Genomic DNA, 16,785 nt, shown 5'->3' with positions numbered 1-16,785 from the left:
TTCCCCATTGTTGTGGCATTCTTTCTTCTTCCAATATTTGTTTGTATGGTTCTTCTAATTTATCCACTACAATGTTCCCTCCTAAGTTCAATAGTTCTGCATTTATATTATCGTCACCTAGGTCTTTATTGTTTGCTAGTTCTCTAATTGCTTCTTTAACCTCTTGCCTTGAAGGGGCTTAATCAAATCTTTAGTAGTCTCTTCCATTTCCATGTCAGCTTCATCTTCCTCTTCCATCCTCAAGGTTCTTTTTCCCACTCTATCTCCCATATCCTCATTCTCCTTATCTAGTTCATTCTTATCTCCATTCAAACGTTCACTAAAGTACTCTGCCCATCTGTTCAAAATACCTTCCTTATCTCCTATCAGATTGCACTCCTTGTCTTTGCAAAATGCAACTCTAGGTTGAAATCCTTTCTTCTCTTCTTTCAGTTTCAAGAAGTAATCTCTCTTTTCCTTAACTTTCCAAGTCGTTTCTATCTCTACTAATTTTTGCTTGTAGTACTCTCTTTTCTTTCTTCTGCACATTTTATCGGATACACTTCTCTTCTCTTTGAACACTTATCTATTTCCTTTTGTATTTCTGTTTATAGTCTTTAACGTTGCGTCCTTTCTTTCTTTTATAGCTTTATAGCATTCCTCATCCCACCAATCGTTTCTTCTCTTGCATTCTTCTTACCCAGAACTTTTTATGCAGCTTGTTGAATGCTGTCTCTTATTGCTTTCCATCTTCCCTCTATATCAGAATCTTGCCATTCCTCTTCCTTCTCTTCCAATCTCTTCTTTACTGTCTCTTTATATCTTACACTCTATCTTTTATCTTTTATTACCTTCGTTGTAACATATTTTTCCTGTTTCTTTCCTTTACTATTTCTATAACAGGCGATTCTTTGTCTATATTTGATTCTGACTAGAAAGTGGTCAGATCCACAATCTGCCCCTCTGCAGCTACTGATATCTGTTATATCTGATGAGTGTCTGTCATCTATTATCACATGATCTATCTGGATTTTTGTCTCCCCATCTGGTGAAATCCAGGTTTCCTTCTTTATGTTTTTTCTTTGTAGCTGAGTACTTTTAACCACCATTGTTTGACTTACGGCAAAGTCTATTATACGTAGTCCATTATCATTACTTTCACTGTGTAAACTTTCTTTGCCAATTGTTTTTCTAAAAATGTCTTCTTTTCCTATTTTGGCATTTACATCTCCAATTATTAAATTTACAACATGTTGTGGTGCTGTATCGTATACCTACTCCAATTTATCATAAAACTTATCTTTCGTCTCGTCATCAGTCTCTTCATTTGATGAATAAACACAGATTGCTGTGATATTAAACAGTCTCCCTTTGACCCTCATGGTGCATATTCTCTCATTTATTGGTGTGAAGTCTATTATAGCATTCTTCGTTTCCTTATCTACGATAAACCCTGTTCCATATTTCTTTCCGTTTCCACCACTGTTGAACACTATGTCGTTTTCTGACCTGAAAGTGGACTGTCCTTTCCACCTTTTCTCTTGCACTGCCATTATATTGATTCCATATTTCTCAGCAATTTTTCTAACTACTCTCAGTGCCCCTGGTTTCTTTAAGTTGCGTACATTCCATGTTGCGATACTAATTGTCCTTTCTTTATTGACCGTTCTCATGTTCCTGGTCTGTCCTTGTCTTTTTTCTTATAAATCCATCGTTTCGAGGCTCGCCTATTGGCTTCTCATCAGATTGTTCTTTTACAAGGTAAGGGTGTCGGCCTTCCAAGAAAATCTTATCTGGCTTGGCCTATAGTGAGAAAGAGTTTCAAGCGAATATCAGACTTGAACACGAATTTTTCAAATATCAAGTTTTTAACCTATACACGATATGTCAGAAATAAAACGCTTTTCAGACTCTGAAAAACATAATCATACAACATTTCTAAGAAAATCATATCTGGCATGTTATGTAGAGAAAATGAGTTTCAAACGAATATCAGCATTGAACACGAATTTCCCGAAAAATCAAGTATTCATCCTATTATCCAAATGTCAGAATTAAAACTCTTTTCAGGTTCTGAAAAGCGTAATAATTAAACATTTTAATGAAAATCAACTCTGGCTTGGTCTGTAGAGAAAATGAATTTCAAAGGAGTACTAGAATTGAACGTGAATTAATCGAAAAATCAAGTTTTCATCCTATAGTCGAAATGTCAGAATTAAAACGCATTTTCAGGCTCTGAGAAGCATAATAATTCAACATTCTAAAGAAAATCATCTCTGGCTTGGTCTGTGAAGAAAATTAGTTTCAAACGAGTACTAGAATTGAACGTGAATTTCTCGAAAAATCAAGTTTTGATCCTAAGGTTGAAGTGTCATAATTACAACGTTTTTCAGGCTCTGAAAAGCATAATAATTCAACATTTTAAAGAAAATCATCTCTGGCTTGGTTTGTAGAGAAAATGAGTTTCAAACGAGTACTAGAATTGAAAGTGAATTTATCGAAAAATCAAGTTTTGATCCTATAGTCGAAATGTCAGAATTAAAACCCTTTTCACGCTCTGAAAAGCATAAAAATACAACATTCTTAGGAAAATTATCTCTGGTTTGGTCTGTAAAGAAAATGAGTTTGAAACGAGTATCAGCATTGAACACGAATCCTATAGGCGAAATGTCAGAATTAAAATGCTTTTTAGGCTCTGAAAATCATAATAATACAACATTTTTATCAAAATTATTTCTGGCTTACTTACTTACTCCTTGCCGCTACAGCTCTTGCAGTGCCTTGGCCTCCTCCACGACGAGCCTCCAGTCGTCTCTATCCATCGCCTTCCTCCTCCTTCTCCGGACTCCCAGTTTTCTCAGGTCTCCCTCTATATCTTCGAGCAATCTTTTTCTAGGTCTTCCTTTTCCTCTTCTTCCACCTGGTCCTCTTGTTAACACCGTCTTTGGCACTCTACAATCTTCCATTCGCCATACATGTCCCAGCCATCTAATTCGTCCACACTTGATCTCTGTTACAATATCAGAATTATTATATAGTTCTTGTATTTCATCGTTTGTTCTCATCCACCAAAACTCCTCCTCTCTCACCGGCCCAAAAATTCTTCTCAAAATCTTCCGCTCCCATCCTCTTAGCAACTCTTCGTCCTTTTCCACTAACGTCCAAGTTTCTGACCCTACTGGGCGTACAATTGTTTTGTATATATTAATCTGTTTTTTTCTGCTTATATCTTTGGAGGAGAAGACTTTCTTGAGTCCCAGTGAACATCTATTGCCTGCAACTATTCTTGCCCTAATTGCCTCAGATACATTGTTTGTTTTGTTTATTATCGATCCTAAGTACTTAAACTTATCACATTTTTCAAATTCTTTATCTCCTACCTTTTTCGTTCTTTCATAAGCTGTGGTCTCTTTTCTTGATTCAAGCATGTATTTAGTCTTTTGTTCATTTATTAGTAATCCAATATTCTCTGCATTCTCTAATAGTTATTAAACTCGTTATTTAGTTCTGTTTTTGTTTTTTTCGTGATATGAGATCAATATCAACTGCATAAGCTAGGCACTGACTCATCCTGTTAAAGATTGTACCTCCTGGATTTATGCTTAAATGTCTAATTGCCTTTTCCAATGTTGTATTGAATAACAGGGTTGACATAACATCTCCTTGTTTCACTCCTCTCTCTATTTGGAAATCTCTTGAAAGTTCTCCTTCAATCTTTACCTTATTTGTTGTATTGCTTAATGTCATTCCTGTTAATTTAAATAATTTCATTGGTATTTTCATTTCTTTCATGATTTTTAGGAGTCTGTTTCTCTTGACGCTGTCATATGCCTGTCTGAAGTCTATGAAAAGTTGATGCAGGTCTATATTGTATTCATAGCATTTTCCATTATCATTCTAATTGAATAAATTTGATCTGTAGTTGACCTATTTCTCCTAAAACCACATTGATATTCTCCAATCATCTTTTCAGCTAGTGGTGTGAGTCTCCCGACTAGTATCTTAGCAGATGCTTTATATGCCATATTGAGGAGTGTGATACCTCTGAAGTTTTCACATACTGTTTTGTCTTTACTTTTATGTATTGAACATATAATTCCTCTTCCCCATTGTTGTGGCATTCTTTCTTCTTCCAATATTTGTTTGTATAGTTCTTCTAATTTATCCACTACAATGTTCCCTCCTAAGTTCAATAGTTCTGCATTTATATTATCGTCACCTAGGTCTTTATTGTTTGCTAGTTCTCTAATTGCTTCTTTAACCTCTTGCCTTGAAGGGGCTTAATCAAATCTTTAGTAGTCTCTTCCATTTCCATGTCAGCTTCATCTTCCTCTTCCATCCTCAAGGTTCTTTTTTCCACTCTATCTCCCATATCCTCATTCTCCTTATCTAGTTCATTCTTATCTCCATTCAAACGTTCACTAAAGTACTCTGCCCATCTGTTCAAAATACCTTCCTTATCTCCTATCAGATTGCACTCCTTGTCTTTGCAAAATGCAACTCTAGGTTGAAATCCTTTCTTCTCTTCTTTCAGTTTCAAGAAGTAATCTCTCTTTTCCTTAACTTTCCAAGTCGTTTCTATCTCTACTAATTTTTGCTTGTAGTACTCTCTTTTCTTTCTTCTGCACATTTTATCGGATACACTTCTCTTCTCTTTGAACACTTATCTATTTCCTTTTGTATTTCTGTTTATAGTCTTTAACGTTGCGTCCTTTCTTTCTTTTATAGCTTTATAGCATTCCTCATCCCACCAATCGTTTCTTCTCTTGCATTCTTCTTACCCAGAACTTTTTATGCAGCTTGTTGAATGCTGTCTCTTATTGCTTTCCATCTTCCCTCTATATCAGAATCTTGCCATTCCTCTTCCTTCTCTTCCAATCTCTTCTTTACTGTCTCTTTATATCTTACACTCTATCTTTTATCTTTTATTACCTTCGTTGTAACATATTTTTCCTGTTTCTTTCCTTTACTATTTCTATAACAGGCGATTCTTTGTCTATATTTGATTCTGACTAGAAAGTGGTCAGATCCACAATCTGCCCCTCTGCAGCTACTGATATCTGTTATATCTGATGAGTGTCTGTCATCTATTATCACATGATCTATCTGGTTTTTTGTCTCCCCATCTCGTGAAATCTAGGTTTCCTTCTTTATGTTTTTTCTTTGTAGCTGAGTACTTTTAACCACCAACGGCAAAGTCTATTATAGGTAGTCCATTATCATTACTTTCACTGTGTAAACTTTCTTTGCGAATTGTTTTTCTAAAAATGTCTTCTCTTCCTATTTTGGCATTTACATCTCCAATTATTAAATTTACATCATGTTGTGGTGCTGTATCGTATACGTACTCCAATTTATCATAAAACTTATCTTTGGTCTCGTCATCAGTCTCTTCTTTTGATGAATAAACACAGATTGCTGTGATATTAAACAGTCTCCCTTTGACCCTCATGGTGCATATTCTCTCATTTATTGGTGTGAAGTCTATTATAGCATTCTTCGTTTTCTTATCTACGATAATCCCTGTTCCATATTTCTTTCCGTTTCCACCACTGTTGAACACTATGTCGTTTTCTGACCTGAAACTGGACTGTCCTTTCCACCTTTTCTCTTGCACTGCCATTATATTGATCCCATATTTCTCAGCAATTTCTTTAACTACTCTCAGTGCCCCTGGTTTCTTTAAGGTGCGTACATTCCATGTTGCGATACTAATTGTCCTTTCTTTATTGACCGTTCTCAGGTTCCTGGTCTGTCCTTGTCGTTTTCTTATAAATCCATCGTTTCGAGGCTCGCCTATTGGCTTCTCATCAGATTGTTCTTTTACAAGGTAAGGGTGTCGGCCTTACAAGAAAATCTTCTCTGGCTTGGCCTATAGTAAGAAAGAGTTTCAAGCGAATATCAGACTTGAACACGAATTTTTCAAATATCAAGTTTTTAACCTATACACGATATGTCAGAAATAAAACGCTTTTCAGACTCTGATAAACATAATCATACAACATTTCTAAGAAAATCATATCTGGCTTGTTATGTAGAGAAAATGAGTTTCAAACGAATATCAGCACTGAACACGAATTTCCCGAAAAATCAAGTATTCATCCTATTATCCAAATGTCAGAATTAAAACGCTTTTCAGGTTCTGAAAAGCATAATAATTAAACATTTTAATGAAAATCAACTTTGGCTTGGTCTGTAGAGAAAATGAATTTCAAAGGAGTACTAGAATTGAATGTGAATTTATCGAAAAATCAAGTTTTCATCCTATAGTCGAAATATCAGAATTAAAACGCTTTTCAGGCTCTGATAAGCATAATAATTCAACATTCTAAAGAAAATCATCTCTGGTTTGGTCTGTGAAGAAAATGAGTTTCAAACGAGTACTAGAATTAAACGTGAATTTCTCGAAAAATCAAGTTTTCATCCTAAGGTTGAAGTGTCATAATTACAACGCTTTTCAAGCTCTGAAAAGCATAATAATTCAACATTTTAAAGAGAATCATCTCTGGCTTGGTCTGTAGAGAAAATGAGTTTCAAACGAGTACTAGAATTGAACGTGAATTTATCGAAAAATCAAGTTTTGATCCTATAGTTGAAATGTCAGAATTAAAACCCTTTGCACGCTCTGAAAAGCATAAAAATACAACATTCTTATGAAAATCATCTCTGGTTTGGTCTGTAAAGAAAATGAGTTTCAAACGAGTATCAGCATTGAACACGAATCCTATAGGCGAAATGTCAGAATTAAAATGCTTTTTAGGCTCTGAAAATCATAATAATACGACATTTTTATCAAAATTATTTCTGGCTTACTTACTTACTCCTTGCCGCTACAGCTCTTGCAGTACCTTGGCCTCCTCCACGACGAGCCTCTAGTCGTCTCGATCCATCGCCTTCCTCCTCCTTCTCCGGACTCCCAGTTTTCTCAGGTCTCCCTCTATATCTTCGAGCCATCTTTTTCTAGGTCTTCCTTTTCCTCTTCTTCCACCTGGTCCTCCTGTTAACACCGTCTTTGGCACTCTACAATCTTCCATTCGCCATACATGTCCCAGCCATCTAATTCGTCCACACTTGATCTCTGTTACAATATCTGAATTATTATATAGTTCTTGTATTTCATCGTTTGTTCTCATCCACCAAAACTCCTCCTCTCTCACCGGCCCAAAAATTCTTCTCAAAATCTTCCGCTCCCATCCTCTTAGCAACTCTTCGTCCTTTTCCACTAACGTCCAAGTTTCTGACCCTACTGGGCGTACAATTGTTTTGTATATATTAATCTGGTTTTTTCTGCTTATATCTTTGGAGGAGAAGATTTTCTTGAGTCCCAGTGAACATCTATTGCCTGCAACTATTCTTGCCCTAATTTCCTCAGATACAATGTTTGTTTTGTTTATTATCGATCCTAGGTACTTAAAGTTATCACATTTTTCAAATTCTTTATCTCCTTCCTTTTTCGTTCTTTCATTAGCTGTGGTCTCTTTTCTTGATGCAAGCATGTATTTAGTCTTTTGTACATTGATTTGTAATCCTATATTCTCTGCATTCTCTTCTAGTTTTTTAAACTCGTTATTTAGTTCTGTTTTTGTTTTTTTCATGATATGAGATCAATATCAACTGCATAAGCTAGGCACTGACTCATCCTGTTAAAGATTGTACCTCCTGGATTTATGCTTAAATGTCTAATTGCCTTTTCCAATGCTATATTGAATAACAGGGTTGACATAACATCTCCTTGTTTCACTCCTCTCTCTATTTGGAAATCTCTTGAAAGTTCTCCTTCAATCTTTACCTTATTTGTTGTATTGCTTAATGTCATTCCTGTTAATTTAAATAATTTCATTGGTATTTTCATTTCTTTCATGATTTTTAGGAGTCTGTTTCTCTTGACGCTGTCATATGCCTGTCTGAAGTCTATGAAAAGATGATGCAGGTCTATATTGTATTCATAGCATTTTTCCATTATCATTCTAATTGAAAAAAATTTGATCTGTAGTTGACTTATTTCTCCTAAAACCACATTGATATTCTCCAATCATCTTTTCAGCTAGTGGTGTGAGTCTCCCGACTAGTATCTTAGCAAATGCTTTATATGCCATATTGAGGAGTGTGATACCTCTGAAGTTTTCACATACTGTTTTGTCTTTACTTTTATGTATTGAACATATAATTCCTCTTCCCCATTGTTGTGGCATTCTTTCTTCTTCCCATATTTGTTTGTATAGTTCTTCTAATTTATCCACTACAATGTTCCCTCCTAAGTTCAATAGTTCTGCATTTATAATATCGTCACCTAAGTCTTTATTGTTTGCTAGTTCTCTAATTGCTTCTTTAACCTCTTGCCTTGAAGGGGGCTTAATCAAATCTTTAGTAGTCTCTTCCATTTCCATGTCAGCTTCATCTTCCTCTTCCATCCTCAAGGTTCTTTTTTCCACTCTATCTCCCATATCCTCATTCTCCTTATCTAGTTCATTCTTATCTCCATTCAAACGTTCACTAAAGTACTCTGCCCATCTGTTCAAAATACCTTCCTTATCTCCTATCAGATTGCACTCCTTATCTTTGCAAAATGCAACTCTAGGTTGAAATCCTTTCTTCTCTTCTTTCAGTTTCAAGAAGTAATCTCTCTTTTCCTTAACTTTCCATGTCGTTTCTATCTCTACTAATTTTTGCTTGTCGTACTCTCATTTCATTCTTCTGCACATTTTATCGGCCAAACTTCTCTTCTCTTTGAACACTTGTCTATTTCCTTTTGTATTTCTGTTTATAGTCTTTAATGTTGCGTCCTTTCTTTCTTTTATAGCTTTATAGCATTCCTCATCCCACCAATCGTTTCTTCTCTTGCATTCTTCTTACCCAGTACCTTTTATGCAGGTTGTTGAATGCTGTCTCTTATTGCTTTCCATCTTCCCTCTATATCAGAATCTTGCCATTCCTCTTCCTTCTAATCCAATCTCTTCTTTAATGTCTCTTTATATCTTACACTCTATCTTTTATCTTTTATTACCTTCGTTGTAACATATTTTTCCTGTTTCTTTCCTTTACTATTTCTATAACAGGCGATTCTTTGTCTATATTTGATTCTGAATAGAAAGTGGTCAGATCCACAATCTGCCCCTCTGCAGCTACTGATATCTGTTATATCTGATGAGTGTCTGTCATCTATTATCACATGATCTATCTGGATTTTTGTCTCCCCATCTAGTGAAATCCAGGTTTCCTTCTTTATGTTTTTTCTTTGTAGCTGAGTATTTTTAACCACCATTGTTTGACTTACGGCAAAGTCTATTATACGTAGTCCATTAACATTACTTTCACTGTGTAAACTTTCTTTGCCAATTGTTTTTCTAAAAATGTCTTCTTTTCCTATTTTGGCATTTACATCTCCAATTATTAAATTTACATCATGTTGTGGTGCTGTATCGTATACGTACTCCAATTTATCATAAAACTTATCTTTGGTCTCGTCATCAGTCTCTTCATTTGATGAATAAACACAGATTGCTGTGACCCTTTGACCCTTATGGTGCATATTCTCTCATTTATTGGTGTGAAGTCTATTATAGCATTCTTCGTTTTCTTATCTACGATAAACCCTGTTCCATATTTCTTTCCGTTTCCACCACTGTTGAACACTATGTAGTTTTCTGACCTGAAAGTGGACTGTCCTTTCCACCTTTTCTCTTGCACTGCCATTATATTGATCTCATATTTCTCAGCAAATTCTTTAACTACTCTCAGTGCCTCTGGTTTCTTTAAGGTGCGTACATTCCATGTTGCGATACTAATTGTCCTTTATTTATTGACCGTTCTCAGGTTCCTGGTCTGTCCTTGTCGTTTTCTTATAAAGCCATCGTTTCGAGGCTCGCCTATTGGCTTCTCATCAGATTGTTCTTTTACAAGGTAAGGGTGTCGGCCTTACAAGAAAATCTTCTCTGGCTTGGCCTATAGTGAGAAAGAGTTTCAAGCGAATATCAGACTTGAACACGAATTTTTCAAATATCAAGTTTTTAACCTATACACGATATGTCAGAAATAAAACGCTTTTCAGACTCTGAAAAACATAATCATACAACATTTCTAAGAAAATCATATCTGGCATGTTATGTAGAGAAAATGAGTTTCAAACGAATATCAGCATTGAACACAAATTTCCCGAAAAATCAAGTATTCATCCTATTATCCAAATGTCAGAATTAAAACTCTTTTCAGGTTCTGAAAAGCATAATAATTAAACATTTTAATGAAAATCAACTCTGGCTTGGTCTGTAGAGAAAATGAATTTCAAAGCAGTACTAGAATTGAACGTGAATTAATCGAAAAATCAAGTTTTCATCCTATAGTCGAAATGTCAGAATTAAAACGCATTTTCAGGCTCTGAGAAGCATAATAATTCAACATTCTAAAGAAAATCATCTCTGGCTTGGTCTGTGAAGAAAATGAGTTTCAAACGAGTACTAGAATTGAACGTGAATTTCTCGAAAAATCAAGTTTTGATCCTAAGGTTGAAATGTCATAATTACAACGCTTTTCAGGCTCTGAAAACCATAACAATTCAACATTTTAAAGAAAATCATCTCTGGCTTGGTCTGTAGAGAAAATGAGTTTCAAACGAGTACTAGAATTGAACGTGAATTTATCGAAAAATCAAGTTTTGATCCTATAGTCGAAATGTCAGAATTAAAACCCTTTTCACGCTCTGAAAAGCATAAAAATACAACAATCTTATGAAAATCATCTCTGGTTTGGTCTGTAAAGAAAATGAGTTTCAAACGAGTATCAGCATTGAACACGAATCCTATAGGCGAAATGTCAGAATTAAAATGCTTTTTAGGCTCTGAAAATCATAATAATACAACATTTTTATCAAAATTATTTCTGGCTTACTTACTTACTCCTTGCCGCTACAGCTCTTGCAGTGCCTTGGCCTCCTCCACGACGAGCCTCCAGTCGTCTCGATCCATCGCCTTCCTCCTCCTTCTCCGGACTTTCAGTTTTCTCAGGTCTCCCTCTATATCTTCGAGCCATCTTTTTCTAGGTCTTCCTTTTCCTCTTCTTCCACCTGGTCCTCCTGTTAACACCGTCTTTGGCACTCTACAATCTTCCATTCGCCATACATGTCCCAGCCATCTAATTCGTCCACACTTGATCTCTGTTACAATATCTGAATTATTATATAGTTCTTGTATTTCATCGTTTGTTCTCATCCACCAAAACTCCTCCTCTCTCACCGGCCCAAAAATTCTTCTCAAAATCTTCCGCTCCCATCCTCTTAGCAACTCCTCGTCCTTTTCCACTAACGTCCAAGTTTCTGACCCATATGTCACTACTGGGCGTACAATTGTTTTGTTTTGTATATATTAATCTGGTTTTTTCTGCTTATATCTTTTAAAGGAGAAGACTTTCTTGAGTCCCAGTGAACATCTATTGACTGCAGCTATTCTTGCCTTACTTTCCTCAGATACATTGTTTGTTTTGTTTATTATAGATCCTAAGTACTTAAACTTATCACATTTTTCAAATTCTTTATCTCCTACCTTTTTTCGTTCTTTCATAAGCTGTGGTCTCTTTTCTTGATTCAAGCATGTATTTAGTCTTTTGTACATAGATTAGTAATCCAATATTCTCTGCATTCTCTACTAGTTTTTAAATTCGTTATTTAGTTCTGTTTTTGTTTTTTTCGTGATATGAGATCAATATCAACTGCATAAGCTAGGCACTGACTCATCCTGTTAAAGATTGAACCTCCTGGATTTATGCTTAAATGTCTAATTGCCTTTTCCAATGTTATATTGAATAACAGGGTTGACATAACATCTCCTTGTTTCACTCCTCTCTCTATTTGGAAATCTCTTGAAAGTTCTCCTTCAATCTTTACCTTATTTGTTGTATTGCTTAATGTCATTCCTGTTAATTTAAATAATTTCATTGGTATTTTTCATTTCTTTCATGATTTTTAGGAGTCTGTTTCTCTTGACGCTGTCATATGCCTGTCTGAAGTCTATGAAAAGTTGATGCAGGTCTATATTGTATTCATAGCATTTTCCATTATCATTCTAATTGAATAAATTTGATCTGTAGTTGACCTATTTCTCCTAAAACCACATTGATAATCTCCAATCATCTTTTCAGCTAGTGGTGTGAGTCTCCCGACTAGTATCTTAGCAAATGCTTTATATGCCATATTGAGGAGTGTGATACCTCTGAAGTTTTCACATACTGTTTTGTCTTTACTTTTATGTATTGAACATATAATTCCTCTTCCCCATTGTTGTGGCATTCTTTCTTCTTCCCATATTTGTTTGTATAGTTCTTCTAATTTATCCACTACAATGTTCCCTCCTAAGTTCAATAGTTCTGCATTTATAATATCGTCACCTAAGTCTTTATTGTTTGCTAGTTCTCTAATTGCTTCTTTAACCTCTTGCCTTGAAGGGGGCTTAATCAAATCTTTAGTAGTCTCTTCCATTTCCATGTCAGCTTCATCTTCCTCTTCCATCCTCAAGGTTCTTTTTTCCACTCTATCTCCCATATCCTCATTCTCCTTATCTAGTTCATTCTTATCTCCATTCAAACGTTCACTAAAGTACTCTGCCCATCTGTTCAAAATACCTTCCTTATCTCCTATCAGATTGCACTCCTTATCTTTGCAAAATGCAACTCTAGGTTGAAATCCTTTCTTCTCTTCTTTCAGTTTCAAGAAGTAATCTCTCTTTTCCTTAACTTTCCATGTCGTTTCTATCTCTACTAATTTTTGCTTGTCGTACTCTCATTTCATTCTTCTGCACATTTTATCGGCCAAACTTCTCTTCTCTTTGAACACTTGTCTATTTCCTTTTGTATTTCTGTTTATAGTCTTTAATGTTGCGTCCTTTCTTTCTTTTATAGCTTTATAGCATTCCTCATCCCACCAATCGTTTCTTCTCTTGCATTCTTCTTACCCAGTACCTTTTATGCAGGTTGTTGAATGCTGTCTCTTATTGCTTTCCATCTTCCCTCTATATCAGAATCTTGCCATTCCTCTTCCTTCTAATCCAATCTCTTCTTTAATGTCTCTTTATATCTTACACTCTATCTTTTATCTTTTATTACCTTCGTTGTAACATATTTTTCCTGTTTCTTTCCTTTACTATTTCTATAACAGGCGATTCTTTGTCTATATTTGATTCTGACTAGAAAGTGGTCAGATCCACAATCTGCCCCTCTGCAGCTACTGATATCTGTTATATCTGATGAGTGTCTGTCATCTATTATCACATGATCTATCTGGATTTTTGTCTCCCCATCTAGTGAAATCCAGGTTTCCTTCTTTATGTTTTTTCTTTGTAGCTGAGTACTTTTAACCACCATTGTTTGACTTACGGCAAAGTCTATTATACGTAGTCCGTTAACATTACTTTCACTGTGTAAACTTTCTTTGCCAATGGTTTTTCTAAAAATGTCTTCTTTTCCTATTTTGGCATTTACATCTCCAATTATTAAATTTACATCATGTTGTGGTGCTGTATCGTATACGTACTCCAATTTATCATAAAACTTATCTTTGGTCTCGTCATCAGTCTCTTCATTTGATGAATAAACACAGATTGCTGTGATATTAAACAGTCTCCCTTTGACCCTCATGGTGCATATTCTCTCATTTATTGGTGTGAAGTCTATTATAGCATTCTTCGTTTTCTTATCTACGATAAACCCTGTTCCATATTTCTTTCCGTTTCCACCACTGTTGAACACTATGTCGTTTTCTGACTTGAAAGTGGACTGTCCTTTCCACCTTTTCTCTTGCACTGCCATTATATTGATCCCATATTTCTCAGCAATTTCTTTAACTACTCTCAGTGCCCCTGGTTTCTTTAAGGTGCGTACATTCCATGTTGCGATACTAATTGTCCTTTATTTATTGACCGTTCTCAGGTTCCTGGTCTGTCCTTGTCGTTTTCTTATAAAGCCATCGTTTCGAGGCTCGCCTATTGGCTTCTCATCAGATTGTTCTTTTACAAGGTAAGGGTGTCGGCCTTACAAGAAAATCTTCTCTGGCTTGGCCTATAGTGAGAAAGAGTTTCAAGCGAATATCAGACTTGAACACGAATTTTTCAAATATCAAGTTTTTAACCTATACACGATATGTAAGAAATAAAACGCTTTTCAGACTCTGAAAAACATAATCATACAACATTTCTAAGAAAATCATATCTGGCATGTTATGTAGAGAAAATGAGTTTCAAACGAATAACAGCATTGAACACGAATTTCCCGAAAAATCAAGTATTCATCCTATTATCCAAATGTCAGAATTAAAACTCTTTTCAGGTTCTGAAAAGCATAATAATTAAACATTTTAATGAAAATCAACTCTGGCTTGGTCTGTAGAGAAAATGAATTTCAAAGGAGTACTAGAATTGAACGTGAATTAATCGAAAAATCAAGTTTTCATCCTATAGTCGAAATGTCAGAATTAAAACGCATTTTCAGGCTCTGAGAAGCATAATAATTCAACATTCTAAAGAAAATCATCTCTGGCTTGGTCTGTGAAGAAAATGAGTTTCAAACGAGTACTAGAATTGAACGTGAATTTCTCGAAAAATCAAGTTTTGATCCTAAGGTTGAAATGTCATAATTACAACGCTTTTCAGGCTCTGAAAAGCATAACAATTCAACATTTTAAAGAAAATCATCTCTGGCTTGGTCTGTAGAGAAAATGAGTTTCAAACGAGTACTAGAATTGAACGTGAATTTATCGAAAAATCAAGTTTTGATCCTATAGTCGAAATGTCAGAATTAAAACCCTTTTCACGCTCTGAAAAGCATAAAAATACAACAATCTTATGAAAATCATCTCTGGTTTGGTCTGTAAAGAAAATGAGTTTCAAACGAGTATCAGCATTGAACACGAATCCTATAGGCGAAATGTCAGAATTAAAATGCTTTTTAGGCTCTGAAAATCATAATAATACAACATTTTTATCAAAATTATTTCTGGCTTACTTACTTACTCCTTGCCGCTACAGCTCTTGCAGTGCCTTGGCCTCCTCCACGACGAGCCTCCAGTCGTCTCGATCCATCGCCTTCCTCCTCCTTCTCCGGACTTTCAGTTTTCTCAGGTCTCCCTCTATATCTTCGAGCCATCTTTTTCTAGGTCTTCCTTTTCCTCTTCTTCCACCTGGTCCTCCTGTTAACACCGTCTTTGGCACTCTACAATCTTCCATTCGCCATACATGTCCCAGCCATCTAATTCGTCCACACTTGATCTCTGTTACAATATCTGAATTATTATATAGTTCTTGTATTTCATCGTTTGTTCTCATCCACCAAAACTCCTCCTCTCTCACCGGCCCAAAAATTCTTCTCAAAATCTTCCGCTCCCATCCTCTTAGCAACTCCTCGTCCTTTTCCACTAACGTCCAAGTTTCTGACCCATATGTCACTACTGGGCGTACAATTGTTTTGTTTTGTATATATTAATCTGGTTTTTTCTGCTTATATCTTTTAAAGGAGAAGACTTTCTTGAGTCCCAGTGAACATCTATTGACTGCAGCTATTCTTGCCTTACTTTCCTCAGATACATTGTTTGTTTTGTTTATTATAGATCCTAAGTACTTAAACTTATCACATTTTTCAAATTCTTTATCTCCTACCTTTTTTCGTTCTTTCATAAGCTGTGGTCTCTTTTCTTGATTCAAGCATGTATTTAGTCTTTTGTACATTGATTAGTAATCCAATATTCTCTGCATTCTCTACTAGTTTTTAAATTCGTTATTTAGTTCTGTTTTTGTTTTTTTCGTGATATGAGATCAATATCAACTGCATAAGCTAGGCACTGACTCATCCTGTTAAAGATTGAACCTCCTGGATTTATGCTTAAATGTCTAATTGCCTTTTCCAATGTTATATTGAATAACAGGGTTGACATAACATCTCCTTGTTTCACTCCTCTCTCTATTTGGAAATCTCTTGAAAGTTCTCCTTCAATCTTTACCTTATTTGTTGTATTGCTTAATGTCATTCCTGTTAATTTAAATAATTTCATTGGTATTTTCATTTCTTTCATGATTTTTAGGAGTCTGTTTCTCTTGACGCTGTCATATGCCTGTCTGAAGTCTATGAAAAGTTGATGCAGGTCTATATTGTATTCATAGCATTTTCCATTATCATTCTAATTGAATAAATTTGATCTGTAGTTGACCTATTTCTCCTAAAACCACATTGATAATCTCCAATCATCTTTTCAGCTAGTGGTGTGAGTCTCCCGACTAGTATCTTAGCAAATGCTTTATATGCCATATTGAGGAGTGTGATACCTCTGAAGTTTTCACATACTGTTTTGTCTTTACTTTTATGTATTGAACATATAATTCCTCTTCCCCATTGTTGTGGCATTCTTTCTTCTTCCCATATTTGTTTGTATAGTTCTTCTAATTTATCCACTACAATGTTCCCTCCTAAGTTCAATAGTTCTGCATTTATAATATCGTCACCTAAGTCTTTATTGTTTGCTAGTTCTCTAATTGCTTCTTTAACCTCTTGCCTTGAAGGGGGCTTAATCAAATCTTTAGTAGTCTCTTCCATTTCCATGTCAGCTTCATCTTCCTCTTCCATCCTCAAGGTTCTTTTTTCCACTCTATCTCCCATATCCTCATTCTCCTTATCTAGTTCATTCTTATCTCCATTCAAACGTTCACTAAAGTACTCTGCCCATCTGTTCAAAATACCTTCCTTATCTCCTATCAGATTGCACTCCTTATCTTTGCAAAATGCAACTCTAGGTTGAAATCCTTTCTTCTCTTCTTTCAGTTTCAAGAAGTAATCTCT

General features: G+C 35.3%; 3 protein-coding genes across 3 annotated transcripts; all 3 read right to left on the bottom strand.

The window, feature by feature from the left end:
- Positions 1-1,253: 1,253 nt before the first annotated feature.
- Positions 1,254-1,652, bottom strand: LOC145988105 (protein CFDP2-like). Its single transcript, XM_083122938.1, has one exon. It carries the CDS (start codon positions 1,650-1,652, stop codon positions 1,254-1,256), a length of 399 nt encoding a protein of 132 aa, XP_082979064.1.
- A 1,089-nt stretch (positions 1,653-2,741) lies between these two features.
- LOC145988104 (uncharacterized) lies at positions 2,742-3,407 on the bottom strand. The gene has a single exon (XM_083122937.1). The coding sequence runs from the start codon at positions 3,405-3,407 to the stop codon at positions 2,742-2,744; it is 666 nt and encodes a 221-aa protein (XP_082979063.1).
- A 3,444-nt stretch (positions 3,408-6,851) lies between these two features.
- On the bottom strand, positions 6,852-7,475 carry LOC145988103 (uncharacterized). Its single transcript, XM_083122936.1, has one exon. The coding sequence runs from the start codon at positions 7,473-7,475 to the stop codon at positions 6,852-6,854; it is 624 nt and encodes a 207-aa protein (XP_082979062.1).
- Positions 7,476-16,785: the final 9,310 nt, after the last annotated feature.

This window comes from Lepisma saccharinum, chromosome 5, assembly GCF_977018435.1.
Source record: "Lepisma saccharinum chromosome 5, izLepSacc3.1, whole genome shotgun sequence".
Taxonomy (NCBI): domain Eukaryota; kingdom Metazoa; phylum Arthropoda; class Insecta; order Zygentoma; family Lepismatidae; genus Lepisma; species Lepisma saccharinum.
This window is presented reverse-complemented; position numbering and strand designations above follow the sequence as displayed.